This window comes from Haliotis rubra, unplaced genomic scaffold, assembly GCF_003918875.1.
Source record: "Haliotis rubra isolate DU_JTF1 unplaced genomic scaffold, ASM391887v1 Scf1111, whole genome shotgun sequence".
In the NCBI taxonomy this organism is placed as follows: Eukaryota; Metazoa; Mollusca; class Gastropoda; order Lepetellida; family Haliotidae; genus Haliotis; species Haliotis rubra.
The window spans coordinates 106755-127181 of record NW_025765017.1 but is presented as its reverse complement, the minus strand read 5'-3'; the positions used below and the strand labels follow the sequence as shown (position 1 = coordinate 127181).

At 38.2% G+C, this 20427-nt stretch overlaps 1 protein-coding gene across 1 annotated transcript; it reads left to right on the top strand.

The window, feature by feature from the left end:
- Positions 1-12964: 12964 nt before the first annotated feature.
- LOC124288540 (C-type lectin mannose-binding isoform-like) lies at positions 12965-20032 on the top strand. Its single transcript, XM_046725088.1, has 4 exons — positions 12965-12996; positions 13879-14136; positions 16373-16567; positions 18368-20032. The coding sequence occupies exons 2-4, from the start codon at positions 13893-13895 to the stop codon at positions 18565-18567; spliced, it is 639 nt and encodes a 212-aa protein (XP_046581044.1). The 5' UTR covers positions 12965-12996; positions 13879-13892; the 3' UTR covers positions 18568-20032.
- Positions 20033-20427: the final 395 nt, after the last annotated feature.

The window sequence follows — 20427 nt, the reverse complement described above, 5'->3', positions numbered from 1 at the left end:
TTCTTTATTAAGTTTGTGTCTTGATTCTGTTTGGAAAGTAATCATAATAGTCCCGAAATCGTGCCGAACTTAACACAGCATACAACTGTAGAGGCATGTTTCTGTGCCATCGGGGATATGTGTGGTTGTTATCTGCAGCCTGTGGCAAATTATTTTCAACGTGATCAACATTTATTTATCTCATTGTTTAGGGTTTCTTATCATCAAAACCAACATCTATGATATCTATGACAATGAACCCAATGACCATGTGAAACGGGTAGCAAAGTGCTGTTACACTTTATTTAATATAATCAGAAAAGGCTTAAATAATAATCTGACGTTGAGAACATGTTTTCAGTTAAAGGCCATTTCAAAGTGTATTAAAACAGGTTAAGAATCTGAAGTGTCTCTCTTTGTTTCATAAACTAGAAAAAGATAAATCTTGTTAAATCAGCCACATGTTGAGATCTGCATTGGTAATGCCAAGGTTGCAATACATATATCCCCAAGCACCAGGTGTAAATGAAGGTATCCAAGTTATATGATTCGTGGAGAAAGCGCATGGAATACGCATACGTTAATGTGTTATTCTTTCATTAAAACTTTGACAATGATAAATTTTGTGAATAAAAGCATAATGGTAAGAAATATGTGTTAAATGCAGATTGAGTGAGGTCGGTTAAATGCCGCTGTGATGTTAAATACAGAATGTGTGGGTTGGGTTTAATGTAGGGGTAACGGTGTTCTTTAGGGCATTATCATTTGCAGAAGCCCCAGGTCTTCAATTAACTTCCCGACGAAGGAGTTATCATTTCTGATAACTAGAGGGAGGTTTCATGATAATTCCATCAATTTTAGCTATAATGCCGCTGTGATGCCAAATGCAGAGTAAGTGGGTTGGGTTTAATGCAGCTGTGGTGCCAAATGTAAGATATCCAGAAAGTGTGTGTATCCCGTCTACGCTGTGCAACACATCACAAACACATGATAAGGCAGGCCAATTCTTCAGCTTAACAAAACCTGTAAAATTCAAATTTGACCGTGCATACTTTTGGTCACTGAAGTGTGAAATCTTGAAATGTCCTCGACATATCCATCATAAATTGTTGACTGGGGCCTTGAATGCTGGGAACAACGTTTGAGCAAGGGATGGTTGACATTCTGTGAAATCATGTTCGTTTGTACCTCAGCAGTTGTCAACAACGTCTGAAACTAAGAGGTAAGAGATCATTGGGGCATACAGTGATTTTGCTCATTGCATGGACATAGCTGGATTTACACCATCCCCATGTCAGCAACTTTTGCATTATTCAGCCGTGCATTATAATAACATGTTCTATGATTAAAAATACTTCAGGCTTAAATTTACATGTGAAGGACAAGGTCTTGCATATCCGTTCAGGAGGACAATAATTTTACAATTCTTTAAGCCCCTTGGAGGATACTGCCACTAAAAAAACAATCGCAGTTGCTTATATACACTATCAGTTAGCAAGTTATAGTTATCGATTTGAAAAACATACCAATCAAAATGTTTCTATTTTAAAGAGTTCTAGTTCTGTTACAAAATCAATATATAAATGAAATCTAACATTCTTAGAAGATTTGAAAGATGTGATGAGCAAGTGAGTAACATGGAATTCTCTACAACAGCTGATCGTCTCCATCATAGAATAAAACCTTCCAGAAATTATTAAGACTATATAAGTGGGGAAAGCACACACTTATCATTTCTATCTACAACAGCTGATCGTCTCCATCATAGGATCGAACCTTCCACAAATTATTAAGGCCATATAAGTAGGGAAAGCACACACATATCATTTCTATCTACAACAGCTGATTGTCTCCATCATAGAATAGAACCTTCCAGAAGTTATTAAGACCATATAAGTAGGGAAAGCACACACTTATCATTTCTATCTACAACAGCTGATTGTCTCCATCATAGAATAGAACCTTCCAGAAATTATTAAGACCATATAAGTAGGGAAAGCACACACTTATCATTTCTATCTACAACAGCTGATTGTCTCCATCATAGAATAAAACCTTCCAGAAATTATTAAGACCATATAAGTAGGGAAAGCACACACTTATCATTTCTATCTACAACAGCTGATTGTCTCCATCATAGAATAGAACCTTCCAGAAGTTATTAAGACCATATAAGTAGGGAAGGCACTCACTTATCATTTCTATCTACAACAGCTGATTGTCTCCATCATAGAATAGAACCTTCCAGAAGTTATTAAGACCATATAAGTAGGGAAAGCACACACTTATCATTTCTATCTACAACAGCTGATCGTCTCCATCATAGGATAGAACCTTCCAGAAGTTATTAAGACCATATAGGTAGGGAAAGCACACACTTATCATTTCTATCTACAACAACCCGTGATGGTCGGGATGTCAAGCTCGCTGACTTGGTTGACACATGTCATCGGTTCCCAATTGCACAGATCGATGCTCATGCTGTTGATCACTGGATTGTCTGGTCCAGACTCGATTATTTACAGACCGCTGTCATATAGCTGGAATATTGCTGAGTGCGGCGTAAAACTGAACTCACTCACTCAAAATTGACGTATCTACATCAAACGGCTTGGAAAGTCGTTTAAAAGAATGTAGATGACTACATTGTATGTGCTGTATTGATTTTAATGATTTTCATGAAAAGGAACTGAGCTTCGGTCTTTGTTGTTGAGGAAAATGAAGCATACAACTTTATGGATGACAACGTCTTGTTTATTTCATAGAGCGACGTTCCTGCGTAGATTCTTTCACGGTTATCAAGCTAAAAGTGATTGAAATCAAGTGACGAGGAGCATATATACATAATATATTATGACAAACATCAGATAAACATTAACAACATGTCGTAAATAACAACATTATTGGATGTGGCCATTATTTGTTGTAAAGGTTTTAATGGGATGAACAGTATATTAGAATACTGGAAATAGTATTCTCTACAAGTACTGGAAGTAATGGTGAGATGAATGTTTCAAAGAACAATCGTCTTTTCGTCTGCACATATAGCTTTAGCAATTTAATTGACACATGCACAATGATGATTGGTTATATACTGTATGGCGATTGATCCACTTACGAATACCTTTGGGTACAAAGTCGCAATAACATCCAAAGCAATTACACTGCAGTTTTTAGCCCTTGAAATTAATCTAAATTTAGCTATGATATGGCTGCAAATTATTTTCTTTCCGAGTCTTCATTGTGCAAAGGTATTTTACAAGACACAGATTACATGTACCAAAGGGGAGGAAAGAGTAACATTTACACTGGCATAAACATACTTTCATTATAAAAATCGGCGTACTTTCTATTTATGTCATTTTCGTTTTCAACTACATACACCTCAATGTAGGTTTGTGATAGACGTGTTTAAGAGTATTATGTTTATGAAAAGTCAAATTTGTGGGATTTCTTTGTTAGTGTCGTCGGTGAAAATTTCCTTTTGGGCAGACAGCACTATACTAACTGAAGTAAAACTTCACATCATTATTTTCTCCGCTATGAAATTGCGAAACAATGTATGATGTAATGGTATGTATTCAGTGGCCCTTTATGGTGTAGTGGTTTGTAAATATTCTTCCTATATATAATGTGGTGGTTAGTGTTCTGTGGTTGTGTGTTTGCTGTAGTAGTATTCTAAATAGGATTTTCCAAATCAAATCGTCGAATATATTACTCCAGTAATCCATGGAACGATTGCGGCAGTAATGCTTTAGAATAAAAACAGTATCTCGTTTTACATTGTTCGTTGGACCTTTTCAAAGAACGTTAAATGACTAAGTAGCCATTAGTATCTTTGGGTAATTACCAGAAAGGTAGGTTTATTTCAGATACCAATACTGATAATATTGTTTTCTTCTTGAAATATACCTCTTCTAAGAGGTGTGAGTGTTCAAATCTTCTTTTCAATTCAATTATTAATTCTGATCATTATCAAAACGTGAATCTTTTAATACCATTAAAAATGCGACTCTTCATAATGTCTGATATTCATTTTCTTCGGAAACTATCCAGAATAGTTTCGATATCGTGAGAATACTGCAGGAACATTACACAGCATACCGTTGTACAGACATGTCTCTGTGACATCTGGCATTCGTGAACCAAAACGACGTTAAAATATGGTACTGGTTGGTCCCTGTCTGGCGCTCGGCATTAATGGGTACAACAAGGACTGGTCGGCTCGGAGTCAGTATAATGTGTCTGAGTGGGGTATTCATGCTTCACTGCGGCATGGTATCTCAGTGGGCTAGCACTATAAAACCAGCCTAAGTCTGGGCTAGTACAAGCAGCCGTACATACACATACACACGCATGCACGTCGTCATATGAGCGAAATCTTCTCAAGCACGACGTTAAACCCAATTTCACCTCACCTCACCTTGCATTCGTGTGGTTGTTATCTGTAGAATGTGGCAAAATATATTCATTTTGATCAACATTTATTCATCTCACTGTTGAAGGTTTCTTCTGATCGATACTCGTGCAGCCGCAATAGAGCTGAAACACATACATAATCATGATTTAGTAACTGTACTGATTTACTGTACAATCGACTCTTAGTTCGTATGGATGTGGAAACGGTCTTCTCGCTTCTATTACCATCAGAAACAAAATGTCAACATATAATATGTAAATATATATCTATTAGTGCTGCGCAATATAACCGGTTTACCGGTATTTACCGGTTCAGACATGAAAACGATACGTATTGCGATACGCTGATCGAAAACCTGTATTTTGAAATGCATTCGAAAAACTTCGTAACACTCGGAAATCTTAGGATATTTCCGTTTTTTAAGTTGTTCCTTTCCTTTTTTTATTTGTGCCAAATATTATTTTACATTTGTTTTTTTGTCATGATTAAAAGTTTTTATTAAATCTTAATCAAGCATAGTGATTTTGTTGTGTTTTTGCTTTATAAAGCAAGCATTAACTCTATTATACGTAGTGTTTTGTTGAAAAAAACCTTCTTGCAATATAATGCAATACATATCGCAATATACGGTTTTGCATCGCAATATATCGCAATATGAAAATTCTCTGCAATACCCACCCCTAATATCTATTCATCTATGATATTAAACCTATTGACCTTATAAACGGGTATTTTTACAATAAGCGGCGGTGACATAGCCCAGTGGTTAAAGTGTTCGCTCGTTACGCTGAAGGCCCGGATTCTATTCCTCACATGGGTACAATGTGTGAAGCCCATTTCTGGTGTCCGTGATATTGCTGGGATATTGCTAAAAACGGCGTAAAACCACACTCGCGCACTCACTATTATAATATATTCACAATAAATTTGAATAATGGGGTTGTTACACTTAAATCAATGTAATCACAAGATGTTTAAATAATGATTTGACTTATTTTCCGTTAAGGCCTTTTCAAAGCGAATTAGAGCAACAGGATAAGAAACGGAAGTGGTTTTGTTTGATTCTTTAGCTGAAAGGAGGATCTATCTTTAGCATAATATATTTCGTTAATGTGTTGTCCTCTCAGTGTATTGTACGGAAGCGTAGTAGGGCCACGGTGAAAAATATTTTTGGTCTTACTATCTCCTACGTAGTACTTGATATCTCCTACGTATGACTTAGGATCTCCTACGTAGGACTTACTATCTCCTACGTAGGACTTAGTATCTCCTACGTAGGAGTTAGTATCTCCTAAGTGGGTATTTCCTACGTAGGACTTAGTATCTCCTACGTAGGACTTAGTATCTCCTACGTAGGACTTACTATCTCCTACGTAGGACTTAGTATCTCCTACGTAGGACTTAGTATCTCCTACGTAGGACTTACTATCTCCTACGTAGGACTTAGTATCTCCTACGTAGGAGATAGTATCTCCTACGTAGGACTTAGTATCTCCTACGTAGGACTTAATATGTATGATAGAGTAAACATAACCATACCCAAACCTCCATAACTGCAATTAGAACAGGGTCCACGTCACCCTAACGTAATACACACACAGTAACACTGTATAGTAACACTGCGTTAGTGTTATGAATATTCACTGACTCACATTTCAACTATCTAACGTCCTGCATAGCCAAACATTTCTCAACTTAATAACCATCCTTAAAAAGGATATATTAAGTCCTACGTAGGAGATACTAAGTCCTACGTAGGAGATACTAAGTCGTACGTAGGAGATACTAAGTCGTACGTAGGAGATACTAAGTCGGACGTTGGAGATACTAAGTCCTACGTAGAAGATATTAAGTCCTACGTAGGAGATAGTGACCCAAACAAGTTTTCACCGTGGCCCTACTACGCTTCCGTAGTATTGAATGCAAAGTGAGTGAATTTGGTTTAACTTTGATGCTAAATGCAAAGTGCATTGTTCGATGTCAGCTACTACGGTAGCGTAGTAGGGCTACGTAGTACTTAATATCTCCTACGTAGGACTTAGTATCTCCTACATAGGACTTAATATCTCCTACGTAGGACTTAGTATCTCCTACGTAGGACTTAATATCTCCTACGTTGGACTTAATATCTCCTACGTAGGACATAGTATCTCCTACGTAGTACTTAATATTTCCTGTAGGAGATGATCGATATACGTTTATATAGATTAATCTGAAACGGTCGACTTAAATCCCCAGACACGCACACAATCTCCTGTTTCACTGTCTCAGTCACTGTGAGATTCCACAGTCATTCGTTTCATTCACTATTAGAGTCTACAGTTATGTGTTTCATTTACTGTTAGAGTCTACTATCATGTGTTTCAATATACTATTATAGTCTACTGTTTCCTTCACTATTAGAGTCATGTGTTCAACTAATTGTTGCACATTACTGTGTAGGACCGACTGTTATACTTTACTGCCTTGCGTTCAGTTTACTATTACGCGTTGCAGTTAGTTCACTGTTATATGTTGCACTTTGTTACACTTTACTATTATGCGGTGGATATTTCAGAGGTCGTTGCACATGAATCATAATCTGCGTGTACAGACGTGTCTTAGACTATCGGTGGCAATCTATGTGTACGTATCCCCTTATATTTATACAAATAAATATAATGACAATTCTTTGCCTTTTTGAATTTCGTATTGTTTTACGCCGCACTCAACACTTGTCCACCCCAGTCAAGTCAACCTGTAAACAATTACGAAAAAAGCCGCAAACGAGCGTTGCATCCGATCCAACCTAGTCCCATCAAGACAAGCAACAACTTGCGGAGGTCGTGTTATAACCCGAGTTTCATATCACAACCTCACCCCAACCATCCCACCCAACGCGCTCTCTCTCTCTCTCTCTCTCTCTCTCTCTCTCTCTCTCTCTCTCTCTCTCTCTCTCTCTCTCTCTCTCTCTCTCTCTCTCTCTCTCTCTGTGTATGTGTTTGTGTGTGTGAATAGATGTATGTATGATAGATTAAACATAACCATACCCAAACCTCCATAACTGCAATTAGAACAGGGTCCACGTCACCCTAACGTAATACACACACAATAACACTGTATAGTAACACTGCGTTAGTGTCATGAATATTCACTGACTCACATTTCAACTATCTAACGTCCTGCATAGCCAAACATTTCTCAACTTAATAACCATCCTTAAAAAGGATATATTAAGTCCTACGTAGGAGATAGTATGTCCTACGTAGGAGATACTAGGAGATACCAAGTCCTACATAGGAGATACTAAGTCCTACGTAGGAGATAGTGACCCCCCAATTTTTTTTCCCCGTGGCCCTACTACGCTTCCGTAAGCTACATAATGGGCACGTGTATCTTGAATTACTTTCAAACGGTGGTGATGCAAGATGCCAACGGAGTGTGCACATAGGCGTTGAATGTTGTAAACAGTTTTTGAGCAGGGGATGTTTGACTCTTTGTAACACCTCGAAGATGCTGACGAGGAAGAGTGGGACTAAATCTTTCCTGAACATCTAGTTCTTGGAGCACCAAAAAAACATTCGGTTCAATTTATTTGGTAATATTTTACAAGGACTTCATTGTTGCTGTTGCTTTTCGTACTTCATTCTGACAAATTTTCGAAGCCTTTTGTGAAAGCTGGAAGGCTATGTTGACTATGGATATCCCTCATCATTTGATGCATCAGCAGATCTTTGATGCATTGTGTGAATGTGACAGTGTTGCAGCTGCCGTGTTAGACTGTGATGACAATCGGAGAAATTAGGACACGAGATGGATATCAGTTTACGAAAGACTTACTATTTCTGTTTCATTTCACTGCAAGATTGCAAAACACATGTATTATTTGGTAAAGTGCAACAGCAACAATGAAGATATTGAAGGTATTCAGATATTTAAATGCCAATACCGTTGGATACACCCCCATTGGTTGGTCGAGGTTAACTCCACTATGGCGATAGGTTAACTGTACGTGGTTTGTAGTAACAATCTATTGAGAACGACAGGACACTGTATGTAGGTGTGTAACCATTTCATGTTTGATGAAACACAACCTCTGGAGAAGGACAAGACACCGATTGTCAGTGTATATGCATGTCATGTTTAATATATACAGCAGGTAACGTGAGACAGGTTTACTTCAACACTAAAACAGCCCTGATTGTGGTTATGCAGAGGTTACGCCGATATAAAATCCAATATTAAAACGGGCTACAGGGGACAATGCATTTGGTACCTGCATAGACTCAGCCTGCATTTACACCATCCCTTCATTTGTTCAAATGTACCTGTGAGTTAAAAGAACGCATATTCTGCGATTAAAAACGCGAAAGGCTAAAATTTACATTTTACACATCCTTTCATATGAACAACAAATTTACAATACTTTAACTGCTTTTGAGGATACTGCCATTAACATTTATGTATTTTATAAACAGTTATCGAAAGATAGCTAGCCCCTCTCTCTGACAAGCCAATCCAGAAGATCCATAGACAAGTCCCGCAAATATACCATCAAATCCCTGTGTCAGTGATTAGCCATAATTGATAATACTACCAAGGATAGACTATTTCTATACCACAGACAGTATTCGAGACAAGCGTTTTTAATACCATGTGGATTCTCAGAAGGATTTACTTCTATTTTTACGATCTCAGAAACAGACTGAGTTAAATCTGTCAAAGCACTTGATCTTTCATCTTTTTACGCCACTACCTCACAGGACAAACCCGAAGACATCTTTGATATGGGGGATAGCTGGTAATAAACGTGGTGAGCATAGATATAGCTACATATCTATCTTCAGATGTTCGGGACAATTTGTCAAAAATGAAAGCAAATGTCATTTGAAGTTTAGTATGGAGAAATCAATACACGAAAAGCTGGGTTTCCTCATGCATATCATCAGTGTAAATTTAACGAGGAAAAATGTAAAAGAAGTAGGCATCCCCAAAGGCACAAGTTGTGCTCCTCTCTTAGCAGATCTGTTCCTTTATGCATGTTCATCACATTTTCTGCTCATGGTGGCAACAAACCAACAACAACAACAAAATAAAAACAACAACAGCAAAATAAACAACAACAAAAACAACAAAACAAAACAAAACCTAAAACCCAGCAAAAAACAAACTGTAAAAACAAACACCCCCCCCCTCCCCAAAAGTAATTTCGTCAGGAAAAATGTGTCAAAGGTCTGAGATCTCCCACCCCTCAACCCCCAATAGCCAGTTTCTTTCCACTGATATGCGTCACGAGGTCGATGATCAGATCAATGCATTTACATTGACAAAAATCCCACTACCAGGCTATATGAGATATAACTTCATTTCGAGCAATATTCCTGCAACTCCAGTCTTTGGTGTTGGCATTTAGCATCGTATTAATGTCACTTATGGTCAAATGTTACACGTGCTATATTCGGGATTACACTTTCTCAGTAAAGTACAGAGTCCCATCTGGGATTCGAACCCACACCCTCAGAGTAAGGCACCTAATCGCCAGTACACACAGTCAGTAGTCTAACCCACTCAGCCATCTTGGATTCAACAAAAGTGGAAGTCGGACAACTGGTAGTCTAAGCCACGGGCTTTCTTTATCCCTTTGTGGAAGCCTCGGTGGCTTACTTTGATGCATTTCTCCTCTCCTAAATGTCTTTAAGTCTACAAATACTTTACAAAATATATTTACATTAATATTTTGTCACATCAGGTCCATCTGTGTCTCCAGTGATTTTCCTAAGGTAATGACTGTACCCTTAATGATCATTAGTAAATTTGGTTTGATGATTTCTTTGTACAGCTTGTTTGATGAGAAACGTATGGATATATTATTGTTGAATAGCTAGTGCAGGTCCGATGCACCCGGTTACATGTTTGATCCACTAATTAACAACTTGACGTTTCATTTCTTAACGACAATGCTAAACAAGTGCGTTGGATTTAATCTATTCATTTTTTTGTGAGAAACCGCTATGTAACCCAGCAACTATGCATTGACTTATCGAGTGGAAAAAAAATATATTCATTACCAGTTCTATAGATCGATGTTTAGTATGAGATAACCTTGCCAAAATCAATACAACACAGTATTGAGGGCATCTACACTCAACGCCAAAAGAAACGTTACCCTTCTACTTTTATGAATTACTTAAACACTATCAAAGATATGTTAGCAGGTATTAGTTTACAAGAAAGCTTAACAAACACAGCTTTATGCGAATCACAAAAAGAAATTCTCATATGCATTCGTATTTAGGTGAAAAGCATATTTTTCAGAATGGTTAAATTGTCCTATTTTCGTCCATGCCGAAATAAACCAAAAACAGTAATTTAGATGTCCAAATGAAAGGTTGAAATATAATTCTGCTTTTGGAGAAAGGAAAATCATTTCAAGTCACCATTTTTAAACTATTAAAACAAGAAACAACGGTTGTAGAGTGTGTAAAATTGTAAATTAATCATTCCTATGATTTCAGTCTTTTAAAACATTTTCTGCTGATTTGCATTAGTGAAAACAAGTAAAACGTTTCTTTGATATTGTGAAAAATGTTTAGCTTGCAAAGTAACATTTTAACATTTTCTGTTTACACATAGCAATATCAATCGCCAAAAGGCAGCAATATTCAAGCAGTATTTGCATCCATTTCACATTTAGAATGTGAGGTGAGGTGAGTATGAAATTGGATTTTACGTCTTGCTTGAGAATATTTCGCTCATATGACGGCGTGCATGCATGTGTATGTACGGCTGCTTGTACTAGCCCAGACGTAAGCTGGTTTCATAGTGCTAGCCCACTGAGATACCATGCCGCAGTGAAGCATGAATACCCCACTCAGACACATTATACTGACTCCGAGCCGACTAGTCCTTGTTGTACCCATTAATGCCGAGCGCCAGGCAGGGACCAACAAGTACCATATTTTAACGTCGTTTTGGTATGACGCGGTCGGGGATCGAACCCGCGACCTTCCGCTCTCCGGGCGGACGCTCTAACCACTACACCACGGAGGCGGTCCCATTTAGAATGTAGGGTATGAACAGAGCCTAGAATATATGATATGATACACAAGTACGAGAAATAGGCCACAATTAACAGTTGAAGAGAGAAAAATTAGCCATTGGGATGGTGCAGATGGGGTCGACATACAATGCCAACGCCCACGGATGCCACCGTATCACGGTTGTAAGATTTATTCAGGGCTTCAGACAGACTGGGGTCACCGTAGACAGACCAAGAAGTGGACGTCCACGCATCACAACGCCAGCTGAAGATAGGTATCTCCGTCCTTCAGGAAGGAGGGTAACGTTTCTTTTGGCGTTTAGTGTATGATGGGTTAACATACCAATGACGGTTCTATTGCTTGAAAGATTTTAATGTGACAAACGAAAACGTACTTCTTGTACCTAAGCCGTCTTGATCACACGTTTCGGAACAGCTGTTGCATGTATTGAATTATCGAGCATGTGGAACAAATCTTAATCTTTACTAAAGTACTGTAAAGAATAGGAAAAAAAACTGTTTTCAGGCTGTTACTCTGTATCCTTAAAATTTGCACAATTGCAAATAGCATATGTCGAAATAACCCACATCGGCCTAAGTGGGCGTTCAGTGGGATGTGTAATAGGATATCCAGAAAAGCATGTTTACTCGTAAAATCGGGCAAAACTTAGAAAAAATACGAACAGCTGCTGAAAACAAAAGATCAGACTATAGATGGCAATTAGGTCGTTCAGCCGGGTATGACGACTGACCGTCAACTCACTTGGCATGAAATGCACGTGCTGCCCACAGACACAAGGGGTCATCTCAAATATCTTCTATGCTTTTCCATGTGTACTGAATATGTCTCAACTGATTTTCTAATCTTAGCGAATATCTCTATCCACAAGCCCGACCCCAACTACCGTCAGCAACACCCGTCTTGGTTTTGCTTTTGAGACGACCCCTCCTACCTGTTTCTTTTTATAGTGATAGTGAGACGCAATGGTATCTATATCCTTAATAGTTTCAGTATTAAAGGTGTTATTTTTTACGTCTGCTATCGTTTATTATGAAGCTAAGTCTAATTTCAAAATGGACATTCAAAAAGTGTTGTTTGTTATACAATATCATCGCACACTAATTTGCATAAAGCCATGGTCTGCTCCAAATAAGTCTCTTCGGACTTTGAAAATAACCGCATTGCTAATTTTTGCACTAATATCTCCTCAGTAAAATCCTTTTTTAACGTTTCCTATCTCCCTACCACTGAGAATGTAGTTAGGCCGAACTTAGTTCAACAGATATTTCACACTTTCACATATTAACTACCTAACTTGTAGATATAAATATGAAAAAAAACCAAGTTTTTTTACCATTTCCGACAGTGCTCACATGTATAGATGAGATTGAGCCAAAATCAATATGGCACAATAATAAAGGCACCTATTAAGACTTAACAAGCAGATGACGGTTCCATTACTTGAAAGTTTAATGTGACGAATGAACGGAACGAAAACGCATTTCGATTAAAACAGAAAGTAATTATTGTAAGACAGAGTTCTTTACCGCACGTATTGGAACAGCTCTTCATCAGTTTGTAAGTAATATTACTGACATATTCTCTAAAGTACTTGCACACAACAGAGGGTATATTTATGCAACATATGCTTGAGCATATAGTATTTCATACTGCTATTATACAGACGCCAAGGAAGTATCACTACCGCATCGTTGTTAAAATATGAAAGATGAAGTTTTGGGTACAAAAAGAGACCGTTTCAAAGATTTGTTTCAGTGCCATGTACGATGTATTCACGAAACTCTGTCTGTTTCTCTATCTGTCTGTCTACGCTTGGTTTGGTTATGATGAAACAAGGGGACTTATGTGATATTGTTTCAATATAATGGGCTCCAAATCATTTGATTCGTTCAAAATGGTTTGTTGACTGTAGCCTTATGTGTATTGTGAAAGAAACCTACTTTCAAGAAAGATCCTGACTTTGAGGCAGTTTAGCTTAGTGTAGTTTCTCGTTTTGAGTTAACGCGTGATAGCAGATTCAATATAGACAGTTAAAAGAATGGGCAAATAAACATCAGAAACCAAGTCAATTCCTTCTGAATGTAAGACAAAACTATTGACAAGATCACCACTGTATATATGGAATGGTTTCCGATCCCTACAGTATTACGGAGTATTCAGTGGGAATGGTATTTGAAAATGCATAAACTTCATCTAACATGTTACATATCAATAACATGTTACATATCAATGACATGTTACATATCCATAACATGTTACATATCAATAACAAATGTTGTAATCTACGTTTATAACGAGCTCGCATATGACAAACTGACGGAAATATGGAACTATTTTTATGCCTCGGCCACTTGCTTCACATTTGACAACGAACTTCTAGTATAATGAAACTTATATTCGTGATTCAATTATAGCAACATGTCACTATTCTCCATTTAGTCAGAGATTGGACCATGGCGCTCCTGCGACTTCAGCTGCATCTGTCTCTGGTACACTTCCTCCCCTCGGACATAGCTCCACCAACAAATGTGGACAACGTGTTGGACTGCTTCAGCTCTTGCTTGAGATACCAGCAGTGTGTCTCCCTGATTTACAACAGGAACAACAAACAGTGCTACACCTATCCAGGCAGGCTTGAAGTTCCCTTCTGGGGAACTGACATCAATACTGACTTGGACATTTACAACACCAACAGAGGTAAGGGAGATTGGCGATCTGGTCAAACAGATTCGTGGCTAGTGTTTTCACCTAAAAGTGAAAGAAAGTGATTGATACATCGCAATTAACTTATCACAAGGAAACGCTTTGCGTGAATACAATGAGTGAATGAGCATGATTCTACGAAACCTTTATCACTCTCCAGCAATATCCTGTGCTTGCAGGGCGGTGGGGTAGCCTAATGATTAAAGCGTTGGCTCGTCACGCCGATGACCCGGGTTCGAATCCCCACATGGGTACAATGTGTGAAGCCCATTTCTGGTTGTCCCCGCCGTGATGTTGCTGGAATATTGCTAAAAACGGCGTAAACACCAAACTCAGTCAGTCAGTCAGTCATGTGCTTGCAGGGGTAAACGGAATTGGCTTTCACACTCTGTAATCATGGGGATAATTAAACAAGGGTCATCGGCGTGACTAACGATCCCTTTAACCACTGCCCCTCACCCCTCTGAATGTCTTCCGCAAAAATGCTCACAAAAGCTGAAACACTTCACTGTTTTAACATGCGTATTTCTGTCATGGAATATCGTTACCATACCGTTACCCCACTACCTAAAAATGCAGGACCCACAAAACTGGATTGGTTGTCCAGGTGAATTAGGGAAACACATATACTGGCCATTTAACAGAGGTTGTTTTACATATGCTCAAACCATTGTAATTTAACATCGTCATGCTTTACATAAACAGACATTGAACATTTGTTTTTGAATCAATAACAAGTAGTCATGACATCAGATGTTGATCGTATCTTGCCCCATCCATGACGCCCGCCAGGAATATATGCAACATCAATGAATTGTTCCCCTGAAGATAAAATATCCAGTCAAAGTAGGGAATTACATCGAATATTATTATGGTCAAAGGGAATTTCTTCGCGGATTAGCATGCTCGATTGCACCTCAGTATCTGTGAAATGTACACAAAAAATACCGGGGCTATTGGAACGGGACCTTGATATGATGGGAATGTTGAAATTACCCCTTACAGTAGTTTTTCTCCTAGAAACACCACTGTTGGTTTGCTTGTGTGAAGCCCCTATCCCATATCTCCGTTTCACCGGACCCCGTTAGGCTGGAATTTGCCCTCGATCTCTTCTGGAAAAAGATATGTAAAAAGGAAAAATTATGTAAAAACATGTATCCCGAAATGTGACGATGCACAACTGGTGCCCATGGCATGTCTTCTTCTTGTCAGTATATCGTACCACACAAAGACAGTAGGTTTTTCTCCGAGATAATACTCCGAGATAAAACGTACTTATTTTCACGTGGTGCAATTTTCGCGAAATTGACAGTTTAGACTACATCGCGCGGTCAATTATTCGCGCAATGAGTAATTGCCAAAACTGCCAGCTGTCTCTTTGGCCGCCACTTATAGCAGTGAAAACAAACAGAGTGGCTTAACCTGTCAGGCGGCGTTTATTGCTTACTCACAGGAAATCCCTATCTGTGCGGCCACAACACACATTGCTGTTTTCGCTAATTCGGCGATGGGATTTGGCTCATTATTTAATTATGTTTTGGGAAATCCATTACAGCGACAGTTAAGTATGATTCTTCATGCTACTATCAGTCGTCATTTTAAGATTCCCGTAGATTTCTGTCTTCAAACTTGATGTGTTATGGTAACAACTCAGGGGCGAGCTTGGCTAGACTGAATGAATGACAGGTTTATTCGCGGTGTATAAATTTTCGCGCTAAAATGTTTTGCGCGAAAAGCGCGAAAATAAAACCTGCGCGAAATATAATACGTTTACAGTACATTAATGTTTGTTTGCTTGTATGACGCACCTTTCTGATCCCCAGGTCTGGTTCTGCTTCCATAAAATGAAACCTCTTTACCTGAGACTTGTTATTCCAGAACCTGCGATTCCATTTCATCTGGGAAAGAAATATCTAAAAAAATACATTACGCATTATAAACTACTCATACATGCATATCCAGACTGTTGATTCTGCAGTTTGATACATGCTCATGGGAAAGGGTTAACGACGTTTCATGGCATCACCCAATGCTTCGCTAACTCAGAGTGTTATCTGTTGTTCTTGAGGAACATTATGTTCAGAGCTTTTTATGAGTCCTTGTTGAAAAAAAGATGAGAGTACGATTGAAACAAGACGTGTTATCGAAGGTTCCAATCATGCAGCAAAACTCCCATTTTGACGTACCTATTTTGAGTTGCCGTGACTGTTATAAAGAATGTTTATTTCAGATGGATATGGTTGCCCAAGTCATCTTGGTTATGATTTTAATTCCCCGATGAATGTGTGTTTCAAAATACACGGTGACGTTAAATATGGGCACTATCATGCTGATAGAATCTGCCTGTCCGAGGGAGCTCATCTCATCAGAATCAATTCAAGTGCAAAGGATGAACTCGTGTCTGTCATGTGGCCTAAAGGATACGGTAAGCAATCACGTGAAACCTTAAAAACTGTCCCTCAAAAATGATGGTATAGAAGTAGAAGTCTCCGTTGTCTTTTATTCCAATATTTGCATGATGTTAATGTATTGTCTGATTTTGAAATCATCAGCACTCACTGCCATTATGAGTATACCATATCTTTATTATTACAAACAGCTAAGCTATCAATTAATGAAACGTGTTAATATTCAGTCAAAGTTCCACATAAGAACAATAAACCATGATGACTTCCTTTTTTCCTATCTGAAACTATTTATGAACTTATTTGTACAGGGGAATTGTTTTATTTTGGGCAGATAAGATCACAGCACCAATACGATTCAGCAACGAGAAAATTTGTTATTGTCTCGTTTCCCTCTATATAAAAACGATACGCATAGGTGTATTTTAACAAATTTAATCTACTAACGTTAAATTGAGATAACACATGCAACTCTGGATCAGTTGCAGCCAAATTTCCGATTTATAAAAGAATTGGTTTGCTGATATCTGTCCCATGAACGACTGATGGTACTCTGGTGAACACTGACGTGACGTGTAATGACTCCCCAGAAAAATCAATACAGGGAATAGTATCGAAAAACAACAACAGTTTTAGTCACTGATGCCTCACATTTCGTCTGAGGAGGTTTGGAATGTAGACGCAAACGGTTGTTTTATCCATAGCAGAAAGGGAACCTGCTGTATTGCCACTCACGGCATTTTATAAGTTAAGCAAGAAATGGGTATGCACAAAACTAAATCGTGAAATCAGTAAATGACCTCACTAGGTTGTAAAATAGAATCTGAAAACAAAAGTCAATAAGGCAATACGGTGTCTCTAATAGGTGACAGCAACTTAAAGTAACAGACCCCAGAAATAATCTTACTTAACTCATGATAGTTGAGAACACCTTTTCAATGTGTGAAGCCCATTTCTGGTGTCCCCCGCCGTGATGTTGCTGAAATATTGCTAAAAGCGGCGTAAAACCAAATTCAGTAAGTCAGTCAGTAAGAACACCTGTTTATCACTTCAACAAAAACTGTCTCCGATTCTGAAGTCAGAGTTACCCTAGAAATCGGAAGAATCTCGGTGTTTCCAAATAGGTATCCGATCCGCAGTTGATCGAAAATGGTCTGAAATCGCCATCGTTTCGATCCTCAATGCATTATTCCTCCACATGTCAACAACAACGTCAACAAGAACAACAAAAAGCATTTGAAAGGGTTTTTAGGCCTTGAATACCGGCTTCCTCTTTAAGTTTACTCCTTAATAACTAAATACACAGATGTGAGCTATTGGCTGTGGTTGCCTCAAATCTGCACATATATCCAAATGGATATATCGTTCGTAATCAACTTGTCAATAAGTAAAATATGGATTCGACTGAAGCTCCTGTAGTTCCAACTCTTAAACGAACCCAACAAACGAGAATCCCAGTTAAACTAAAAGTGTACGATTGACATACAGTGAAAGAAATTACGTGACCATCATTAAATTGTCGTCACGTGTCAAGTCATTAATGATGTGAGTATGAATCTAGACGTCATTTATCTGTACGATATACTGTGTGACCTGTATGGAGGGGATTAACCAGATAGTAAGGTGCATGGGTACATCCGTTACAGCTGGTGATATACAATTTATACATAGACACCACTGGTAAATATTTGGCGAGACAACGGATGCACTCATGTTTATATTTTGTACATAACCCGATATTACATAAAACGTTGATGTGAAAATGATTTTGAAAATGTCAGGAAGCTAAACTCAGTGACACTATTTACACATAATTTCAGTGCATATCGATGGCATGTGTACAGTGGGCAAAGGCTGGATGTACTCGAATGGTGATAATGTAACCTACTTCAGATGGAAGGACGATCAACCTAACGGCAACTGCGGCACATGGGGGATGTGTCTGCACTCAGCCTCGTCTGGTTTCAATGACATCAAGTGTAGCCTTCCATATCCCTTCATCTGCGAAATCGATATATAAAGCAGTAAACAATTTGTCATTATTAATTATTTAATCGTCTGGATCTGTACTATATACAACACTAGCTTTGCATCGATACCTTTACTACAGTGTACTCCTTTACTCGTCATTCTGTTCGTTAAACGTAATGATAGTATTGGATCTTTGAAACGACATTCATTTATCTCCGAGCTTCATTTACCTTTCTTATATTAAACATGACTTTAGGTATATCCGATTAAGTGTATGTGGTCATCCATTGTCACGATTTGAATGTGGTTGTCACAACTGCAATATTGACGCACCTACGTACCTACGTCAAACATATTAGGAAAGGTGTATAGAAATATAGATGACTATATAGTGCATTTGGTATTGAATGTAATGATTTATTATAAGGAACTTAGCTTAGCTCCGTGCTTTGTTGTAAAGGCTTTAATGGGAATAAGAGAATATTAGAATACTGTAAATAGTATTCTACACAAGCACTGGTAAGATGAATGTTTATAATCAAGAGAGAATCGTCATTTTGTCTGGATATATAACTGAAGCACTTTAATGTAGATGTTTATTATGCTTTTGATGTTTGGTTATACCCTAGATGACGACTGATCCAATTACGAATGCATTTGGTACAAAGTCTCAACAGCATGTTTACCACTTTTACATTCTTTGTCGATACCCAAGGTAATAAAACTGTAGCTGTAACCTTTTGGGCCTTCACGAAATACGCCAAGATTAAACGCATTCGGCGTGAGCACGTGCGTGTGCTTGTGCGTGTGCGTGTGCGTGTATTACCTATGTATTATTTATTAATACTAGGTTGATATTAGATTATTAAGTTGTCAAGACAGTAAGGAAATGACCCATGTTACCCTTTTCCTTCAACAAACCGTTATCCAAAGCTATAATTGTCTTGTCTAAACAATGGTCATACAACACTCATTTCCTCCCCTACAACCTTATAAAGGTTCGACATGATCATCTGAATCTTTACCAATCTCTTCTCTACACCTTGAGATCAATCAGGACGATGTATGAAGTAAGTCCTTCCAAAGATTTGTAATCGTTGGATATAATTTTTATCCTTATTATACGGTTATAGCAAGCACACTGTTATAACAGACGATTTTGATCGTCGAATATTACTCCAGTGATCCATTGGATCCGTGGCAGTAACGGTTTCCTTTCTTCTGTGTATGTTGATACCCACAGTCTGGGAATAGAAAATATCAAAGTATCTAACAAAGGATCTCTTTTTACATTGTTAGGTTTACCTTTCAAAATAATGCTAAAAAGGAGTTAATATGCAATGGTATATGTTGGTATATCCGTATATCACTATGGGACCTAAGGAATGTAATGCGTTTCCCATGTGCTTTCAAACTACAGTTGTACATTCATTTCATTTCTAGATATCAAATGGCTATATGTTTCGTTAATGTGTTGCTCTTCCAGTGAGACTTTACTCAAAATCTTTCGTGAATAAAAACTACATACTTGTCATAATCCTTAGAATGTGTTTAATGGTTTTATGTCAAGTGAGTGACTCGAGTTCAACGCCCCTTTGATGCTAAATGCAAAGAGAGTGAGTTAGGTTCAACGCCCCTTTGATGCTAAATGCAGAGAGAGTGAGTGACTTGGGTTTAACACCACGTTGATGCTAAATGCAGAGATTGTGAGTTAGGTTCAACGCCCCTTTGATGCTAAATGCAGAGAGAGTGACTTGGGTTCAACGCCCCTTTGATGCTAAATGCAGAGTGAGTGACTTGGGTTCAACGCCCCTTTGATGCTAAATGCAGAGAGAGTGAGTGACTTGGGTTTAACGCCCCTTTGATGCTAAATGCAGAGAGAGTGAGTAACTTGGGTTCAACGCCTCTT